This window comes from Thermobia domestica, chromosome 1, assembly GCF_964235325.1.
Source record: "Thermobia domestica chromosome 1, izTheDome1.hap1.1, whole genome shotgun sequence".
NCBI classification, from domain to species: domain Eukaryota; kingdom Metazoa; phylum Arthropoda; class Insecta; order Zygentoma; family Lepismatidae; genus Thermobia; species Thermobia domestica.
The window spans coordinates 253,789,259-253,812,207 of record NC_137454.1 but is presented as its reverse complement, the minus strand read 5'-3'; the positions used below and the strand labels follow the sequence as shown (position 1 = coordinate 253,812,207).

The 22,949-nt window shown below is 36.9% G+C and overlaps 1 protein-coding gene across 1 annotated transcript in view; it reads right to left on the bottom strand.

Moving 5' to 3' along the window:
* TM9SF3 (transmembrane 9 superfamily protein member 3) overlaps positions 1-22,604 on the bottom strand; it is a 75,698-nt gene extending 53,094 nt beyond the window's left edge. The window contains exon 1 of the mRNA XM_081772214.1: positions 22,397-22,604. Within this exon, the coding sequence (XP_081628340.1) occupies positions 22,397-22,468 (72 nt within the window). The 5' untranslated portion in view covers positions 22,469-22,604. The remainder of the gene's footprint in view (positions 1-22,396) is intronic.
* Between the last annotated feature and the right edge of the window lie 345 nt (positions 22,605-22,949).

Genomic DNA, 22,949 nt, shown 5'->3' with positions numbered 1-22,949 from the left:
GGCCCGCCCAAGCCCGGCCCGTGCAGGTCTCTAGCACACATACACAATGGATTTATGTTCTGAATAATTTAAATGCTGGTGAATTTGGACTCCGGTCTGTTAAATGAAAGGCGATGTAATTTAGTTGTTTTCTTTGTATCTTGGTAGAATTAAAACAAAGACCGTAACCTCACCATCAATTGATAGGAAGGTTCATTTCGTGTACTTAGCTCACGTGATCAGGGAGCATCGTTAGCTAATTGTAAGTTCTGACATTATGAATGATCTGCCGAGCCTTTACTGATACTTTCGTTTAATTCACATGGTTACTACTTTCATTCCTCACTTCGAAAAAGAACTCCGCAAGAATTTCAAATATGAAGTCACCATTTCCAACCTGGCACGAAGTGCTGAGTACGAATTTCTGCTTAAAACTTGGAAGTACTTGAGAACGTTATAGTTTCTTTTGCTTGTCGTAATTTGGGACGTGGATTCGGTTACCAGCACATGAACTCTAAGCATCGCTCCAGTGATATACAAAATTAGTTTGCTCATTAAATAAGCAATTGGCTCGAGTGGCCTTCTTGACACTTATATACAGTCTAGGAATCGGGGTTTAAGAACTGAGTTCTAAGGGCAAATCATGTAACAATTTGACATCCGATATTTTTGAATATATACCCATCACTGATCACAAAAATGCCGGATGCCAGAAAAAACACCTCACGGGAGGGGAGGGAGAGAAAGCAGAAATCTTAGCCATTTCTATTATTCATTATATCTCCGTAACCATTGAAGCTAGAGCATCCAAAGTTTTTTCTATATATAAAATCTTGTCTGCCTGCAAGTATATAATCCTGATGATTAAGTCTGTCTATAATCTAATTAGATATATCCATTTTTAATATCAACTGAGAGGCTTTTCGAAAGAAACACAAAATTTCTTGGGAGAATGAAAAGAGAGCTTTCTCTAGTACACAGTATGAGAAACTCTCAAAATTGTTTCTTTATACGTGTCTCTGATACCTTCTAAAACATGCGCAAAAATGCAGCTTTCCATTCATTTTTCTGAAAAAGTCTTGTCTCGACAAGGGTTGTTTCTGCTACAAGTCCTTCGATTTATATACTACAATGGTACTGAGAGAAATAGAGCAGGAACCAGATTTCAAAATTGCCTTCAAGAGAGAATCATGAACAATTTGCCATCCACGTTTTGTATATATTACCACCTTTCCCTCTTAATACTTACTGTAACGGTAAGAAAAAAGGCAAAAAATAAAGATATGACTATCACATTTTATAAATGATCAGTTTCTAAACTGTTCAATCATATTTACAGAAAAAGCATTTGCCTATTATTAACATTGTGTACAGTTGCTATAACACAATAAATCTATAATAAGAAACATAATAGAAGGAAACTATATACTTAAGAAATCTCTACACAAGAGAAGAAATTATTTGATTTCTAGAATTAGTCCTCAATGATGTTATGCCACTCTTATATACAGGTAACCATGAAAGTTCTGTGGCTTTTCACCCACCACTTTCGAGCATTGATATGTAACCTAAGACTTACCTGGAAGATCAAAAATAGTCCCAATCAACATCGACGACCTTCTACCAACGTTCTGGAAGGCCATGAAGCAAAGAAAGTATCAAGTACATTTTGCACCTTTACTAGGGATCTGAACTGGCGTCCTTTAAGGTCATTGTCAAAGGAATGAAACAGGTGATAATCAGACGGTGCAATGTCCGGGAGTATGGCGGATGTAATGTTTTCCATCCAAAGCCTAGAATGGTGTCCCCTATCATCCCAGCCACGTGGGGCTTAGCGTTGTCCTGTAACAGGAGGACCTGTAACAGTTTTTCTTGAACACGACTCAACTCCTGACAGTACACAGTTGCATTGATACTCTGACCAGCTTGTAGCAATTCCCGATCCACGATGCCGCGAGCAGTCAATTAAACACATAGGAGGACCTTCTGGTGCAGCGCTGGTTTCGGCTGCTTGGAACCGGTTCATGAGATGCTAACCAATGATGACGGTGTCGTGGAGCTTCTTACAGGACCCACTTCTCACTACATGTCAACAACCTGTCCCGAAATGACTTCTCCCTGAGACGAGACAGCAAAGAAACAGGTGTCTTCTCGTTGCCTTTTGGCCCGGAGTGAAATCATGTAGGACTCATCGGCCCAATTTGTAGAGCTTTCCAAGTTGATGGAGGTGGTGTCGAACGGTTTTTCCACTCACACTGAATTGTAGTCCCAGTTCCTCACATGTCTGGCCACTGTTCGTTCCAATTGCTGTCTAAAGATCTTCATTTTTTACATGTGTTGGTCTTCCGGCAAGCAGTGCGTTTTCAAGTGTTTCGTCACCGTCCTATAACTTGTTCAACCACCACTGCACTGTCCGTGTGGTCACGACACCCTCACCAAAGACCTAGCTCCGCCACGCTGCAGCGGCGTTTGATCCCAGTTTGATGTCGTACAGCATACACGCCCTTATGACGCTCTGTGGAGGTCGTATGTTCATTCTGCCCTTACGCAAGTAAACCGTGTAACTGAACAGCCACAACCAGATAGTATGTTGGATATCCCCACATCAATAACTGACCTTCGCCTTATCTCAATTCGCATTCAACCCACGGTGTGAGGGCCAACTGAACACAGACCTTCACAAAAAACGACAGAATTTCCTTGATTACTTTTATATCTCGAAAAAGATAAAGAAATTTGCGGTGTCTTTAATGCATCATTCTGTCTTCATCACCACTCTGTTCTTTAACTGATATTGAATTTTATATTCGCTGGAACAACTACACATTGGAGTGCTGAAGAAACCGCGATTCTTACATTTGTATTTCAAACTTACACAATCAAGTTTCTGACAGCTACACATGGAAATCTCTAAACAAGCCTTGGGAATGTTTTCGAGTGTTTTCAAAACTGGCTTAAGAATTTGGTGCTCCAAGTACCATCTGGAGTCTTCTGGCCTTGGTAGATCAATCTCACACTTATCAGCATTTCTCAAATTGCTGTTTGGTAATGTGATCTCTTTATATGTTGTTTCAGAGCATCACTAGTTGGAAGTAATTCCTCCAGGCTGCATTTTCCTAAAAGTAGGAGCCTAGCTTCATTACAGATCTTCGCATTAACTTTGAGGAGCTTTGTGAAAAACAGTTCTGCAGATTCAATAGCGCTTGCTAATAAAGGAATCTGCCCTAAGGAAAGTAAAAGGTCACAGTTTTCTGACATAAGTAGACAGTTCTTGATCTTTGATGTTCCAACTGGATATGACTTTATGCCGCATCCAAGTGGAGCGTGATAAGCCATAACCTTTCTTCTCATTCTCAGATAACTGGTGGCAAAGGTGGTGAACTGGAATAAACCTTCTTGTCTTTGAAATCCCACCATCATGTACAATTCTTTACAAGAAATTTTGTCATAATGTTGCATCAACAGCACGAATTCAAAGGTGTCTCTACTCACCACAACAATTCTTTCTTAATTGTGATTCACAGCATGAAGTATCATTCTAGAATCTGCTTCTTCATGCTTCCCTTCAAAACTTTTAATATCGATTTCGAAGTTTGACTCAACAACAAAAAGTTCTGAAGGTGATAATTCCAGCAATGCATTATCTACTTACTAAGAGAACTGTGACCTTTTCTTTCCCTAGGACAGATACCTTTATCAGCAAACGCTATTGAATCTGCAGAACTGTTTTTTACAAAGCTCTTCAAGGTTAATGTGAAGACCTGTGATGGAGCTAGGCTCCTACTTTTAGGAAAATGCAGCCTGGAGATATTACCTCCAACTAGTAATGCTCTGAAACAACATATAAAGAGATCCCATTACCAAACAGCAATTTGGAAAACGCTGATAAGTGTGAAATCTATCTATCAAGGCCAGAAGACTCCAGATGGTACTTGGAGGACCAAATTCTGAGACCAGCCTTGAAAACCTCGAAGATATCTCTAAGGTTTGTTTAGAGAATACCATGTGTAGCTGTCAGAAACTTGAGTGTGTAAGTTTGAAATGCAAATGTAAGAATCACGGTTTCTTGAGCACTCCAATGTGTAGTTGTCCGAGCGAGTATAAAAATTCAACATCACTTAATGAACAGGGTGATGAAGACTGAATGATGCATTAAAGACATCACAAATTTCCGGTACGTGACGTTTGGGCGCGAAGTCATTTGGGCGCCAGACGTTTGAGCGCGAGTTAAATTAAAAGTCGTTATAAATACTAAGTTCGAATCAAGATATCACAGGGTGTCTACTGTAGTGGAAGTCCTTGAATTATACTGGATCTTGTTTTACATACTAGAAATACTGGAATTTCAAAATTCTAAAAACTTAATTAACAATTAAATTTTGTGAATTTAAGTTTCAACCAAAGTTAAGTGTGCTTTTTATTTGATAACTTTTCAAGACAAAGGTAAGTAGACCAGATTAGATATAACTGACCACATTACATACATAGTGGGCCTATTCCATTAAAGAACTTTAAGCAGGCCTACTTAGTTATGCAATGTAGTTATGTAATCAGTGCGAATTTCAAACACATTTTTAGTGGCTAAATGATCAATATATGTACACTTAATCATTATTTTTCACTTTGAAATCGTTCTTTTTTTTTTTTTTCGACACTTTCTTTAATGCAGATTAAATGCTTACCATGGGACGGAAAAAATGTGTGTTAAGTTTTGATTTTTATATTGGAATGTTAATTTTAAAAAGTGATACCAGAAATACGGCATACTGCAGATCCTAAACTCAATGTCTTAGACACTCTGTATGAATATCTTTCCCTCAACTCGAGTGCGCGGAAATTTTTTATTGGTAGTTCTTCATTGGACTTAAAGAAAAGAGGTTTGGCAAACGTAATACGAAAGAAAACAAATTTTAATATTCATAAGTATATAATTATTAACTTTTTTAAAAAAAATACAAAAATTAATCAATTATGCTTTAATTAACATTAACAAAATTATTAACAGTTCGTTTGATTTCTTCGTTTCCTAGCTTTCTTGTATAGTACAAAAATTATATCAACATGTTGAAGTACAAGAATTGTGAACAAGCGAAAAATCAATCCAGGACGACATTGTGAGATAAAGGTAGATAGAGAAAATAGATAGATAAATGAGGTGAGATAAAGATAGAAGTGTAGGAAATGTATATATCTTGATTCGCGCTTAGTTTTTCGTTGTTTTAGTTTCACATCAAATCGTTCTTTTTCCTTCTTTCCTTAACAGCTGAATCGGGCTCACCTGGCAAACCCTGATTAAAGATTAACGAATTGGGACTAAGTAACCTTGGAAAAAATCTCTCAGTATAGTTTTCTCTTGAGAATTGAGCCCAAGAGTTCCAGGTGTTACCGTTTACTCCACCGCATTGTCTCACTACTCGTATAATGCTCACAAAGCTTCGTTTCATGGCTCATGCTATCATCCTTACAAATTTCTACTTATCTACGAGAATGGATCCAAGAAAAGGTTACAAAGCTGAGAATTACATTAAGACAGAGAAATTACAAACGGGGAAAAAAGCGGCATATGGGCCGATCACTTTTCCACATAATCACCAAATATATTCAGGTATTTATCAGAACGCAGGATAAACTTTTATGACCAGGCTTGGTAGAAATCACGTCCCAGCCCAATTAGGCAGTTCTCAGCAGCTGTTTTCACATCATAGTCTGAAGGGAACCTTGTTCCCGAGAGGTGTTCCTTCAATGCCGGAAAAAGGACAGTCACTGGGAACTAAATCTGGGCTATAGAGGAAGGACGGCTCCACACTTCCCACTTGAATTGCTGCAGCAGTGCTTGAGTTTGACGAACAGTATGAGGCCTGGCATTGTCAAGCAGAAGGATGGTACCTTCAATCAATATGCCAAGGCGTTTTCATCGGATGACTTCACGTAATCTGGTCAACGTTCCACAATAACGATCGCCAATTATAGAATGGCCACTCAGGATCACACTGCATGATCTCAGAATATGATTGCATGTAATTTTACTTAATCCTCCTTCCCGTTGGTGATCCAGCGTGTTTTCTCCATACTGGTCATTTTGCTTGTTGGGACGAAATGAAACCAGGTTTCGTTCCCAGTTACGATGTGATCAAGGAAGTTCTGGCCGTCAGTGTGGTACTGCTTCAGAAATGTATGACTGCATGTCATTTGTGTGTGTTTCTGCTACTGGGACAATGCATGTGGAACGCAACGGGCTCACACCTTGGAATAACGCAACACATCAAACACGATCCGCTGCACGGTACTATAGCTTAATTCCAAATCTAACATAATTGCACGAACTGTTACCCTTCGACCATTTTAAATTCTTTTTTCCAGTCGTGCCATGTTAATGCCTGTCTTTGCAGAACCTGCACTACCGCTCATTGCCTTATTGCGGTGTTCCATTTCTTCTCTGCCCGCCTGAAAAACACAACACCATTTCGCCACACGTCTTTCTCACTGCTTCTTCACCATACACTTCCACGATCTGACTGTGAATGTCAAACGGTGACACATTCTTTGCTAACAAGAAACGAATCACGGCTCGCAACTGAAATGAGACCTGTTTTCTAAATGTAATTTTACTTGCTCTGACGTTTCTGCGAATTCACAATACCTACTCACACAACCGCTGACAGACAACTAGTGTCATCTGTCTCCACTCTCGGGAAACAATATTCCCTCCACAATGCTTGCGTTTCCAATATTGCTGCTTGTAACTCTTTTTTGATCCACCCTCGTAATTATCAATCTTAGTGCATCATCCGAAAGAAACAACAAATCAAAGATACACACTAAAAGGTCACGTAGACTCTGACTTCCTTAAATATACTAACCTAATATTTACTTGCAATTTGACACTGAGTTTGAGAATAATTCAAACCTATCAAACTAGTCTAGCACATTAATTTCTGTAGTATGCACAGACAGTGAAGACTTCATTCTAAACCCAGCCTCCTAGTCGCATTCATATATTTGGTTGCAAGTTTTCCCACGTTTATATTAATAATATAAAATATTTCATTTACAAAATCTCGTAACTCAATTTCAAATACTACTACTGAAACAAGAGTATCGATATGAGTTTTATATACATACATTTCTCACAGTTACAGGACGATAATACAATATCATGTGTGTATTAGTAGAACAGAATTACTTAACTTTTGGTCTTACTCTTCGTTCTGGACGCTCATTTCGCAGAGCATAGTCGTCTTCTAAGGTGCATGTAGAACTCATCGACATTTGTCAGTAACCTAGAAACTAACCTAACTCAGTAACCTAGTAGTTCCCCATCAACTAGCATTTCGCTCTGCGTAAATGGAAACTATTAATATTGGTTCATTTGTTCTGTTGTTATCAATACAACATTACTATTTGTTGACATTATATATATATTTAAATAACTACTAGTAATTAGCCTTCGAAATATAATGTAGAAAAACAAATACTAATTCTCCCAAACCTACCGAAAGTACTTGCGTTCTGTAATTCACTGCTGGATCATTTCATTTTTAACTTGAATCCGAATAGTATTTTTTTTTTTTAATCTCTAAATCTTGAAAAGCTCATAGTACATAAATAATATAATTTCTCTGGACAAACAGTATAATGGTGTTCTGTTAGATACTACCTTGCCGTTTGGTTAAACCCTAGCAATACTGTTTATAAGAAGGTCATGATCGTTGCATTCTGTGAAGTACATTAATAAAGGTTTTAATTACATTTCTTAATATACTATTACTTTATTAACATATATATATATATATATATATATATATATATATATATATATATATGTGTGTGTGTGTGTGTTTTGATAGTACTACATTCAGCATTGGTATTTCAAACTAAATCTGCGACGACTTCAGACTAGCCAAACGAACACAAGTATCAGCAAGTTAGTTGAAAAAAAAGTGTCAAAAGAGACCACTCACATTTGGTGTTATGGGTTAAGTTATTTGTATTTTGTTTCGTTATTTAAGTATTTATGGTGAAAGCGTAGTTAATAAGGTGGTAAACTAGGATATTGTAATTAGTAGACTACTCACTAAGTAATGCTCTTTCTCATCATGTTTCCTTCCGATATCTCAAGAGCTTCGTTCCGGCATATTTCGTCAGTCACAAGGCTTAAGTCATTCTTTATATGTAAAGTCTTTACATTTTTCTCTTCTATCTTACGAGTGGTACATAAATACCACGCAATATATTAATTTACGATACTAGTAGTTGTCTACTTGCACGGTAGATATAAATGTTTATGAGCTATAACATTTCAAGTATATACACATTAATGTTTGTGCACTAACTTATAACTAGAAACCTGTTTATTATTGGTTTCAGGGGTAATTATTATTCTCATGATTTTAAAGTTTCTTTCTTTGGGGGGAGGGGATATGGCTAAGCTGTTATTTTATTGCTATGTATGATCTACGATAAGTAACTTTCTAGTAGCAGTTTTCAATACAATCTTGTATTAGGCCTCTTTAATTACCAAATGATCTGTATATAAAATGATAACTGCACGGAGCCAGTAGGAAGTTGACAGTTTAGGTTATTCGATAGTAAAAGAAGAACGATGAACTATAAAACGAATTTCAATTGTGTTGACAATAATTTTAAATTTTACTGCTGTGTCACAAAAAATAATAATAATAATAATAAATAAATAAATAAAATAATCTATATATTAAAATGATAGGTTTATATGTTTGTCTTCAGTCCTTTCGACAATGAGATCTCGAAAACCATAAGTGCTAGAAACATGCAGTTTTCACTGGTCGATACTAATTTTTTTGTAGATTGTCTAGTGGCTACAAAATCCGAATGAAACAACTACACAAAATTTCGCAGATATCAGGCGGGAAACTTCCAAAACTTTTAGAACAAAGAAACGGGATTTTTTGAAAGCTAAAATTAAGGAACTTGAAGATAATAGTAAAAATAAAAATATTCGGGACATGTATAAGGGGATCAGCGAATTTAAGAAAGGCTATCAACCTCGTGCTTATATATTAAAGAAATCTGACGGAACAGTTCTCACCGATACGGATAGCCTCTTAAATAGATGGAAAGATTTCTTTGACGATTTGCTGAACACGCAGCCAAAAACTAATGTGCGTGGAGAAAAGGAGATACACACCGCAGAACCGTATATTCCAGAACCCAATCGAATAGAAGTGGAAGCCGCTATAAAGAAATTGAAGAAACATAAATCTCCGGGTGTAGATGAAATTCCGGCTGAGTTAATTTTAGCTGGAGGCGAAAAATTGTGGAACAAGATACACAAACTCATTCTCCTTATCTGGAACAAGGAAGAATTGCCACAAGAGTGGAAAGAATCAATCATTGTTCCAATTCACAAGAAAGGCGACAAAACTGACTGTAATAATTATCGAGGCATTTCTCTTCTGTCAACATCCTATAAAATACTTTCAAATATTCTGTTAGCAAGACTGACCCCATACGCAGATGAAATTATTGGAGATTATCAGTGCGGATTGAGACGAAATCGATCAACTATCGACCAAATATTTACCATTCGCCAAATACTCGAAAAGAAGTGGGAATACAATACCCCGGTACATCAACTATTTATTGATTTTAGAAAGGCTTACGACTCGGTTAGGAGAGAAACATTATACAACGTTCTTACAGAACTTGGAATACCGAAAAAGCTAATTAGATTAATTAAGATATGTTTAAGTGAATCCCAAAGTAAAGTCCGGGTAGGAAAATTTTTGTCCACGAGCTTCCACGTCGAAAATGGCCTGAAACAAGGAGATGCGTTGTCGCCATTATTATTTAACTTTGTGTTGGAATACGCCATAAGGAAAATCAAAGGTAGCAACCAGGGCCTAAAGTTGAACAGCATTCGCCAGGTTATGGCATATGCTGATGATGTAAATTTAATAGGGGATGATAGGAGAACAGTAGAAATAAATGCAGAGATCTTATTAAACGCTTGCAGGGACATGGGTTTAGAAGTAAATGCAGAGAAAACTAAATACATGGAAGTGCGTCGGGACCGTAATACGGCAAATTGTGGAGGCGTTAAAATATTAAATAATGCTTTTGATAAAGTGGATACTTTCAAATATTTAGGATCAATATTAACAGACGAAAATCATATTCACGAAGAAATTAAATGTCGACTAAAAGTAGGGAATTCGTGTTACTATTCGGTTCAAAATCTCTTGTCGTCGCGAATTCTGTCGAGGAATTTGAAGCTTAAAATATATAAAACGATAATCATGCCTGTTGTTCTGTATGGTTGTGAAACATGGTCGCTTACTCTGAGGGAAGAACATAGACTGAAAGTATTTGAGAACAGGATCCTGAGAAGAATATTCGGACCCAAGAGGAACGAGAATGGGGAATGGCGGAAACTTCATAACGAGGAACTACATAGTTTATACGGTTTACCCAACATTGTTAGGGTCGTCAAGTCTAGGAGGCTTAGGTGGGCAGGTCATGTAGCTAGAATGGAAGAAAGTAGAAACGCTTTCAAAGTCTTCACTGGTAGACCCATAGGAAAACGACCATTAGGAAGACCTAGGCGCAGATGGGAGGACAATATTAAGATGGATCTCGCAGAGATAGGAATACAAAGTAGAAACTGGATGCAATTAGCTAAGGATAGAAGTCAGTGGAGAGCTTTTGTGAACGCGGCACTGAACCTCCGGGTTCCATAGGCCATAGAGTTAGTTAGTTAGTTAGTTAGTCTAGTTGAATTAGTCCCAGAAGCGACAGTCCTATTAGCGACAGGAACTGTTATCTGTCCTATGAGCGACCGATTCATTTACATTGAGATGATGGAAGATGATATGATTCCATCTCGTAAAACATGTTTGCCTCTGGCGTTATTAGCGCCCGAACAACCTTGGTATGAAATATGTACGTGCCAGTGATACTGTTCGTCAAATATATTTTCCCTCTACTGTGAGTGCAAATAAAACTTATTTTAATTTTCGAGTTAGATTTGACATAAAACATATCAAATAACTTAACGAGACAACAGGGATATTTCCATGAAAAGTACATTCCTAAAGGTAAAACAATCCAAAAGGTAAACAAACTCTTTAAACTACCGTCCCCCCTATTGTAAGCTACTAAAACGTGTAAACTAATTGCTTAATTTGCCTTCCTCCCTTGTTTTGACTTATACATAAAAGCTTGTCGTGAAGCAATCTGAAATAATTCCTTATAACTAGACGAACTGTAAAGTCCTGCGAGAGATTTGTAACTTGTGTAATAATTTCTTCGAATACACCGTGTTTTTAGATTTCTTTGATATCCTCAAATAGTGAACACCTTTTTTCCATGGGCACCCGATGGGAAGGCAAGGGTCGTCCCCCTGGCTCACAAAAATGTATACGTAATATAGCAAACCACGCATATTAAATACCAGATATACCAGACGTGATACAGCAACCATGGAGATGCCCCCCCTAGAAAATTTTCGTCTAGATGTTCGTCTAGAAAATTTTCTTCGGGCGCCCATATCTCTTTCTGATTTCTTTCTTATGCCATAAGCATATTCAATCTAAACTTATGCTCCACATCATTTTAACATGAAATTTTTAATTATATTAGAATCATAGACAAAGGCGGAGCTACTCTAAATATTTACTTAGTTTTCACCTTGATAGAGTCAATGTATTCATATAAATTTTATTTATTTATTATTAAATCCTTCACGCATGTCATTTTCTTCATCTCAATGTGATACATCGATTGACAAATGCCTTATCTTCGAACAATATCATAAAAGAGCAAAAAATAAAAATTTATACATTTGCATCAAACAGGAATTCAAAAATATAATATTAGGAAAAACGTATAAAAGATTGTTAATGTAATGAGAGCATTCTCACGTATTAAATTCAGGTAGAGCGAAATTTTTCATAGTACATTTTGTTAGGTTCTAAATCACATTAGCATGAAACAAGTTGAAGAAGGGAGAATCTTATCTTCTTCCATTATCTTAGTATGAACGAATCGGTGACTCATAGAGCAGTTAACAGATCGAATCGGTCGCTCATAGGACAGTTAACAGTTCCTGTCGCTAATAGGACTGTCGCAAGTGGGAAGACACCGTCTAGTTCTAATTGATTTTTTTTTTTAAACAGCCGTTAAGTAAAGAATCATATCCTACGAGTTATACATTCCAACACCACATAGGTGTGTACAGGGGGTTGTATAGATGTCAGATTTTTTTTTTTTTTTTATGGGCAAATGATAATGAAAAACGAAGAATAACCATTTCTCCAGTCTAAGGTGAATCTTTTGTTTGGAGTGTTATCCCAGTGAACACCATATATCACTGGCATTATAATTAATTGTATGTGTAATGTATTTGCTTACGTACTGCATTTAACAAGAAAAAAAAAAAAAACACTGATCATACATGAATTAGAAACTTCAACCGGAAGTAGGCTCAATCTTGCAAACGATGCGAGATATTGAAAAAATAATCGAAAAAGATCTCCCCTCTATGATAGCCCTTGCCGATTTTTATCAAGACATGTTTCACTCGTTCCTGTAAAGGAACATTTACAGATGTGAGGGATGACAAGGAGATTCATGCTTATATGTGAATTATGCGCTGTGTAGAGAGCGCAGGTTTAGCTAGTAAAAAAATGAAACGTTGAAGCAAAATACTTCATGAAATAAAGTAATAATTCATTTAGACTTTGAAGAAAACTACACAGCAATGCCTCAAGATTAAATTTATCCAACAGCCTATTGAACATATAAGCTGCCACTTTTACTCGAGTTCGGTTACACGACAAAATGTCTACATCCAACGTAACCATCAATGATGACTTATCACACCGTAAGTTTGTAATGTAGAAGTTTCTTTTTAAAAACCCTAAGCCTTAAAAATATTTATTCCAACAGTTGTATAATTAAGGACAGTACAAGTGTCTTCAAAGTTAGTTTATTTTTCTCCTTTTCTTTTTCGCTTATGAGGAGGTGCAGCAAATAAAATTAGTGCTACAGGAAAGTATGGTGTGTGAACATTAGCAAGAAGTAGTTACTTCAAATTTCAAGATGGCGACAAAAATTACGGGAAAGAAAATGAAATCTGTGAGTTTTACATCCCACGGTTATGCCAGTTAGGCTAAAGGAGACGGTGATGATGAGTAATGAATGAAATGGTGGAATGAAGAAAGTGGGAGGAAACGGGAGCACCCCGAGAAAACCCACGCACACGGTGTTTGTCCACCACAAAGTTCACTTGGCGGGGGCTGGGATCGAACCCGGGACCCCAAGTACCAGAGGTGAACGCTCTACCACTGAGCCACCGCGGTCCCAATTACGGGAAAAATTCTGACTTTTCTCGGTTTTCCAGAACATTCTAAAAAAATTTCCTGATACGTAATTAGCCATGCAGGCTTTCCCATCTTGAAGGAAAAACAAGACCAAGGAAACATTATAACGATGATACATAAGGGACATATTTTTCCCTCATCAACTACAAAATGTATTTTATTATGAAATTACAAAACACATACCTAATAAAAATTCTTGCAGAAACCAAGAAACTTAACATCTTCCCTGAAACCTGAATCATTAACTTTAGTCACACGATGGAAGTTACGTCACATATGAAAGGAAAAAGTCAGTGAGACACTCATGAGTAGAAAATAGGATACATGTGGGACACTATGTCAAACCAATAAGGCACTTGATTTGACAAGGCTACCATGTATCTACCCCATCACTGATTTTTCTAAAATTTTACGTGCAGTAATGATTCCGGGTAAGAGTTGTGAAAATGGCAAATGTTCTAAACACATATACAGAAAATATACCGATTGTTCCAAAAACGGTGATTTGTGACGAGGTACTTTCAGAAAAGCTGTGTAAAATCTTTAATTGTATTTTACCTATCGAATTGGATATAAGACCACTGAAAAGAGGAATAACAGCTCTACATGACTCCTGTCAAGAAAGTAATATAAGAAGGAGCTGATGTACTGTCAACAGGATTAAGCAAGTGTTTCCGTAAGACAAGTATAAACTTCAGAAATAAAATGTAGTGTTGTGCCTCAATGGAGAACAGCATATACTGTTGCACTCCATCTTTCAAATCCGGCCACAAGTCTAAAGGGAAATCTCTTCGACCAATATCCAATATCCCAAAGGATGATTGAATTCTACCTGACCATCACATAATACGGATTAAGGTTGGTTTAAAGGGACAAGTTTTGCTGATAGATGGCACTAGTCTTCGTATCTCTCCCATATATTTTTTTACCTTTCACGCAAATTCACGATTTCTCTTACAAATTTCAACATAGAAACTTCAAATTTTTAGAAAAGAAACTTCATAATCTATCGAAGGCAATAATCCGTGCCGATTTTTTTTATTTAGATTTTGTTCATTGTTGAAATTGCTTGATTGTTGAAATGGTTATCTAAATCTTTAACAATGGAACTGTTTCAACAATAAAGAAAATTCTAAATAAAAAATCGGCACGGATTGTTCCATTTGATAGGTTATGAAGTTCCTTCTCTAAAAATTTGAACTCTCTAGGTTGAAATTTGTAACAGAAATTGTAAATTTTCGTGAAAGGTAAAAAATACATGGGAGAGATACGAAGATTGTAGTGACATCTATCGACAAAACTTGTCCCTTTACATTAACCTTAAGATATTAGTTTCAGACTGACATTCGATTATTTTCCAAGAATAGCCAGAAACTTCATTGAATTTCAGTTTCAAGCAAAATAAATTTGTCAAATCTTTGGTTTAAAGAAAAAAAGAGATCCGATTTAAATCAATCAACTCCGATGCCAAGACCCTTGTTTCCTTTTCTGCGTTATGTAGTATACGCCTTCTTCTGCAGATAACTCACGCGCAGTGACAAGATAATTTGATTAATTGCAGAACAACCCAGTTGAAGAGGCATATTTACTATTTCATGTAGTTTATTATACACAGTGTACACGAAGTCCTGTCCTGTGAACTTCGAACTATTACAACTTAGGAATGAAACTTGCGATATAAATGATTTTTCCGAGATAGTGGAATAAGACTCACGTTATAGCTATCACTTAAGAAGAAAAATTAAGAAAACATTATTATTATTATTATTATTATTATTTTTATCCAAAAACATTTCAGAAGTCCTATGTCACAAGAACTCTTGTAGTTTTAGACATAACATATGTTAAATATTGAAACAATGTGATATGTTGCGTTTATAATGCATGAGTTCACAATTAAATAACTTATGGCGTTGATATGAAAAGTTTTCTGAAAATCGCTTGCGGCTAGCAACACTGTGAACATTAACCTGCTCTAGGGAATGCGTGATGGATGTCTGTATAGTAAAGAAAAGAAACCACAGTCCCCAATAACGCTGAATTCATACTGGGATAGGCATGCAGCAGTGGGGTAGGCAAACCGAGAATTTCGGATTTTAACCTCCCTCTAACAAGATACTGTTTTACGAAAAATAATCATTTATCATACCATATCAGAGTTTGGGTGCTTAAATCCTTCCTTGATGCATTCCGGTGTACGCTCTTGACGTGCGTAACACTTGCTTGGAAAACCTATAATGTTTGTTTATTGTTATTGTTACACAGTATCTTTTAAATAGCCTTACAAGAAGCATCCGAGAGGAAAAGGACAAAGGAATAGGTCATAAACCCCTCCCAATGGTGTAATATTAAAAAATCATTAAACACAGACACTTTCACGTTAATGCAATAATAATCTTTCCTCCTAGCTGGTTAGTGGTCAGCACTAACCTTTGGTACACGGGATCCGGGTTCGATTCCTGCTGCAAGAGCACCGAAGGCATTACGGTAGTTCGCATTCCGGTACTGAAAAGTGTCGCTAACTCCACTAAATAAACCATTTCCATTCCTAATCCTCCTAGCGGCACGAAATACATATAAAGTACATAAATTTCGCCTAAAATTAACTAACTCTATGGCCTATGGAACCTGGAGGTTCAACGCCGCGATCACTAAAGCTCTCCATTGACTTCTTAGCCAACTTGATCCAGTTTCTAATATGTATTCCTATTTCTGCGAGATGCATCTTAATATTGTTCTCCCACCTGCGCCTAGGTCTTCCTAATGGTCGTTTTCCGAATGGTCTTCAAATTACGACTTTGAAAGCGTTCCTACTTTCTTCCATCCTGGCTACACGACCTGCCCACCTGACTCCTAGACTTGATGACCCTAACAATGTTTGGTAAACCGTATAAATTATGTAGTTCCTCGTTATGAAGTTTCCACCATTCCCGTTCCTCTTGGGTCCGAATATTCGTCTCAGGATCTTGTTCTCAAATACTTTCAGTCTATGCTCTTCTCTAGTAGTAGGCGACCAATATTTCGCAACCATACAGAACAGGCATGATTATCGTTTCATATATTTTAAACTTCAAATTCCTCGACAGAATTCGCGACAACAAGAGATTTTGAACTGAATAATAACACGAATTCCCTGCTTTTAGTCGGCATTTAATTTCCTCGTGAATATCGTTTTCGTCTATTAATATTGATCCTAGATGTTTGCAAGTATCCACTTTAGCAATTAAATTTCTCAGTTTAGGGGAAAGAGGGATATATCAACTTCGAGGGGGGAGAGGGATATATCAACTTCCTGGTGGGAGCAAAGTAGTTCCGAAACTCGTACTGCCCTAGTCTGAATCGGCTCAATTTCAGCTTTGACTCTGTGGAGACAGCCATCCGTTGCGCATCATCTGGTCCTCACAGCATCATCTAGTCCTTTATTTTTAAAGTTTAGATTTGCACCAAAAAAAAAATATTATTATTATTATCATTACTGAAAAGTAACAATTCGTTTAAGCCAGCTAACCGGTCTAAAACTAACAGCAGAAGTTCTCGTAACAAAGGATTTTAAGAATGTTTTTGGACGAAGAAAGAATTTTTATAATTTGTCTTCTTACAGGTAGCGCCCTTTTTCTCCTCCTCAAATACCGTATTTGCCGGCGTATAAGACGCAATTTTTTCCACTGGAAATTGTCGGTAAAATTGGGGTGCGTGTTATGCAACTAACGGTAATTCGAAGACATTATATTTCACTGCCTCTGCTTCTCCTTTGTGTTGTTGAAATCAGGGTCCAAGAAAGTGCTGACATAAGGTTGAATATTTCAAAGATACCGATAACATTACTTTTCCGAAAGGAATATGCCTGCAAAACTTGTCGGCATGGTTCTTATAAACCGCTGAATAAAGACCAAACAGTCCGTGTTCTTTTGTAACCGCCGATTGTTGTTTCACCGCATTGTTTTTAGAAGGATGACGGTGTTCTTTTATTTAGTACTTGTAACCAGTTTTTATTGTTTGCATTGTTTATGAATAGATGACTAACAAAGGCTAAGAAAGATTCGCATCGTGTTCTGCTTCAGTTCTTTAATCTTCGTTATCGTGGCAAGTTGTTATAATGTCGCGGAGGCACAGCTACGACATAGCTTTTAAGCTGCAGGTTAAAGAATATGCAAACGCTAATGGAAATAAGAGCCGCAGAACGTCATTTTAGCCCTCCCCCTACAGAAAAGATGATTCGCACCTGGCGAAAACAAGAAAATTAACTTTCAGCAGCAAAGCGATCTAAGCATAATCTTCGCAGAGGAGTCGTCAAATGGCCACAACTCGAAGAGGATGTAAGAAAGTGGGTTGAGGACCAAAGGAAGGGCAGGATTGCAGTGTCTACAAAGATGATAATCCACAAAGCAAAATTATGGCAGAGCGTACAGGTATCACTGATTTTATGGTTCAACTTCATGGTGTTCCCGATTCATGAAAAGAAATCGCCTTTCTATGCGTGAAAAAACTAAAATAGCACAGAGAATGCCAGCTGAATATGAGGAAAAAATTATACAGTTTCACAGATATGTCTTAAAAATCAGAAAACGTAAACAATTTCAACTTTCCCAAATAGCCAATATGAATGAGGTACCTCACATTTGATGTACCTTCAAATAAAACAGTGGACTCAAATGGGAAAAAAATGTTACTGTGAAAACCACTGGTCATGAAAAAACTCGTTACACTGTTGTGTTATCATGTTGTGCAGATGGAACGCAACTGAGGCCATTCATTGTATTTAAAAGAAAGACATTACCAAAAGAACAAATACCAAATGGTGTAGTGATTCACATTCATGAAAAGGGTTGGATGGATGAAAACGGAATTAAGATGTGGATAGAGAAGGTGTGGTCCAGGCGCCCTGGAGGACTCTTAAGGAAACCGTCCTTACTTGTTTGGGATGAATTTCGTGCACACAAAACAGAGGCTGTCAAGAATAAACTGCATGACATGAAAACGCACATAGCCGTAATATCGGGAGGATTAACAAGCCAGCTTCAACCTTCAGATGTTTCTATCACCAAACCTTTCAAAGGATTCATGAGAGAGAAATGGAATACGTGGATGAGGTCTGCTGACTTCGAAGTCACTCCCACATGAAGAAGAAAGAAACACAGTATCTCACAAATATGCGAAGGGGTGAAAACATCATGGGGTGAAGTGAAACAAGAAACTGTCATAAAATAATTTTAAAAAATGTGGAATCAGTAACGATATGGACGGTTCTGAGGACGACTTACTGCACGAAGACAGTGGTAGCTCTGTTTCTGGTGAAACGGCAAGTGATGAAGTTTTAAGTTTTGCTGATAGCAGTAACAGTGATGACTGAAGTCTTTCAATGTGACAAAACAAGTTTGTAATCTTTCTGCCCAAGCTTTTTAGGTGAATGTAACGTACATGGAATATATTCTTGCATTTTTGTCATGTACGCATTTTTTTTTCTGTCCAAGCTATTTAGGTGAATGTAACGTACATGGTATATGTTCCTGTATTTTTGTCACGAACACTTTTTTTTTCTCTCTTTTTACAGTATATCTGTTTACATTTTATGATTAAAGTAAAATACCTACATTAAAGTAAAATAAAATATAACAAATGCTTGGGAAAATAATAATAATGGAAATTAATAAAATTTTAACTTTCTCGAAAATCGTTCCCAAAAAAGGGGGTGCGTCTTATACGCCGGCAAATACGGTATATTCTTACTTACGTGACTTACTTCATTCTCTTAGAAAAATATGCTACAGAATCACACTTTCTCCATGCGTAACTCACATTCATATCACACGTTTCATTCCAGAGCCATAACACTTTAAAATTCACGGTGTAGACACACAGCATAATAACTGAGCTCTGCGTTTCCACAACCTCCGTTGCTTGGGTTTAAAACCAATATAGATTTGATCTGCACGAGTGTTCTCAGTGGTTTTGACCACTTAATTCTGTTGCCTTTTTCATTTTCACATGAAGATCAATTCATTTTCTGAAAACATTATGTGCTTTACGTTCAAAACTTGGAACTGGTAATTTACGTCGGAGAAATGTTTTCAGGGATCCCTTAAGTAGACGACCGTGCAAATTTACCTTTGTGACATCCAACGTGAACGTCACAAGAACAAATTACATACGAGAAGATGTAGTAGTGCCTGAATAAACTTCTGAAAAATCATTATTAAGTACTAGGAAATATTTTCTTTATTTTGTGTATAGTTTTAACTCCAACATATCTGTATAACACCGCTGTTTTAAATCTGATGTAAGACTTTACTGACTGTTACGGAAAGATTATACCTTAAAACATCTACACAAAACACAGTTCAAGCATTCTAATCGTTGCTTTGTGTCGTCGCCGTACTGTCCATCGTTATATCATAATAATCTCAATACAGTAATAATAATTTTAAAAATAGAGAAAAACATATTAATTTCACACTAATTACCAAGGAAAAGTCGGCTAATCTTCCGTAGATGGCGGACCCGGATTACACCCACATGAACCTGCTTTCAATATTTATTACTATTTATTTATTATTTTAATATACATTACATAGAATTACTTTCATTTCAGTCCTACACTCTTAATTGCTCATTACAACCACTAATTATTTTCATGAATTCTCTGCTCTTCACTAGATATCGTTTCATCGGTATTGTATTACTGCGCAAAATTACCTTACTGTTAAGAAATAACAAAATCAATAAATTCTTAGCTCCTCATGTTTTCAACCAGCAACACCCTACTAGTCTAGTATGTAAGTAAACTTTTAGAGAAGGGATTAGGGGGGGAAGCCGTATCAAATACTTGTCCCTGGACATCAAAACGTACAAAACGCGTCCGAAAACATAACTTTCCTGGATTAGATTGACACACAAGCGGATACTTATATTCACGAAATATGAATTTCTCTTAACAGGAAATGGACTCTTACCCCCTTTGAAAGTGTTTCATAGGGGGGAGTTGCATTAATAGGTGCAGATGGACTATAGGACGGCTGAGTAGAAATTCAAAAGATACATCAACTTGGGCTACATGGCCACTAAAAAGCACAAATGCTATGTTACCGAATCCTGTAGGAAGAAGGCGCGTCTGCGATGGTGCGTATACCTATAAACTAGCATACTGGAGAAACATTTTATACAGCATGAAACGCATGCCTTGCGTGTAGCACAGCTTGCGACACTACTATATATTGCTTTCACTTAATACTTCATTATGTCTTTCTTATAAAGTATTACGTGGAAAAGAGCACACTTTCCATTTATTATACATGTAAGAGGTACATTTAAGAATCCGATATATAATTATTACTCGTGCAAACTTATTGTGAAATCAACATATCTCTTCCGTGAATTTTACAAATTTATGCCCATATAAAATGGGGTAACAACCGAAATTTTGTCCCATTCCACTACATCTGGTTCAGATGCAACTCTCCTCTTTGTTAATTTCCGCTCTATATTTCTGTATTTTCCTTCGTTGTTGCAGCATACACGTCCTACGTTAGACAATACAACAGTAGGTTTGAAACACTGCCAAATTATGGTCTATTGCCTGCTTGTCTAATAGTGTATCAACACACTAATTTATATAGCCTAGAATTCAACTTTGTTTCCCTCCTTAATTAATCACCCTACACTGATGAACTTTATTACGTTGTCTGTCACTATCATGCTGTCATTTCTTCTGGATGGCATTTAGTATCTCCCCCAACTCGTTTCATGGTTCCAGAACCGAGTACCTTGTTTTTGTCTAAATTGTGATAAAGGTAGAAGTACAAGGGCCCTGGGGGGCTTCTAACTCCCTTCGCAAGCTGTCCCTAGCTCAGCTATATTTTGTAAAGTAAGTAACACACTGTCAATCTTATATGTGCAAGATTGGGGGAGATACTAAATATCAGCCTTTCATCTTATTCTGTTAATTTCTATGTTGTTTTATTTATTTATTTCGGAGCCAGTATATGCAGCAGTTAACCCGGAAAGTTCTGAACAGTTCATCAGCATATTTTTTATACATATATTTATCAATCAAATTTTACTCTTACCAACATCACTTTAGCTTTAGAAAAATTAAGTGGAATATTTCAGTTTTACGTCCCACAATATGCCGGCTAGGCTAAAGGAGATGGTGATGAGAAATGTACGCAATGGTGGAATGAAAAAAGTGGGAAAAGACGGAAGAAACCCGAGTAAACCCATGAACACGCCGCTCGTCCATCACAAAGCCCACTTGGCGCAATCAGGGACCCCACGCACCAGAGATGAACACTCTACCACTGAGCCACCCTGCTACTTTCGGTTTAGGTTACGTTAAGTTAGATACGCATCCATGTTTCAAGTTTTATACTTTTATGTGATTCACTTAACATTCATCTTTCCACGCATCTAGTAATTTTCCATATAGTACACGCAAATAGCAGAATAATTAGTTTGTGTACACCTACGCTTGAATCCCGACAGGGAACATATCAGTGTTGTTCCACAATAACAGCTGAGGAACTTAGAATGAAGTAGCGAGTTACATGTCAGTAAGTCAAAAATAATTGCGTTGACGTGTAAAAGCCATCTGGCCAGCCGAGATTCATACAATGAAAAAGTCTCCGGTTTATTTTATTAATAGTATTTAGCACTAGGGATTATGCAAATAATATATCCCCTATGTCGGAATACATTGCTTCTCTCATCTGTTTGTATTGGTACTGAATATACAATTTTCGTGCTAAGCAGAGCATGTAAATAAAACTTGATACGGATGAAAAATCGGTTACAGCTACTAGCTGTATAGAATTGATCTCAAACAGAGTTTGATACTTTCTTTTTGCAACTCAGTATAAGATTCCGTACACTCTTAGTCGGTCTCGTTTTGGTTACCACTGCTACTACTTGGATCTACACTCTTTCACCGCAAAGTGCATTATTCACTTACCGTAAAAAAAAAGGAATTTTACGAAAATAAATAATACAAATATTACACAATTTTACTTTATATGTGAACGCCCTTCAAATGTTAACTATGTACATTTATTTTTAAGACTTACTATGTGAGTATGTTCATCTCCAATTACGCCAAATATCAACGCGAATAACACTATAAATCCTAAAGTCTTCATACTAACATCAATCACTTAAACTAGTGCGATACAAACAAAGATTAACTTAGATTCATTGTTACGATCACAACTTCCACATTAACTGATGGCTTCCGATATTTGACAACATTGGCATTAACGTTCTCAGTTGCCACGTCAGCTCACTAGAGGTCTCTGGTATTAAACAACTAATAACAAATACATATCACATTGCGCTTTGAAGACTAAAGACTAGGTTTAATGCAAATTAGGTTTTCTCCCAGAAAATGTTTGTTCGGGGTTGGAGGTGTGATAAGGGGAAATTAAAATATAAGGGGATTGCACTTGAACATTATTTGTTAAAGGACATGCCTGCACAAGAGTGATATACAACCTCAATATTCCTTACCACTAACCGCATTGTAGTGTGCGCGTCTAAGTGCGATGTTGGTTCCTGATTTTATTCCCATAGGAAAACTGACCGGCCATATCCCTTTATGGTTTGTAGCACCAAAGAGTTTAG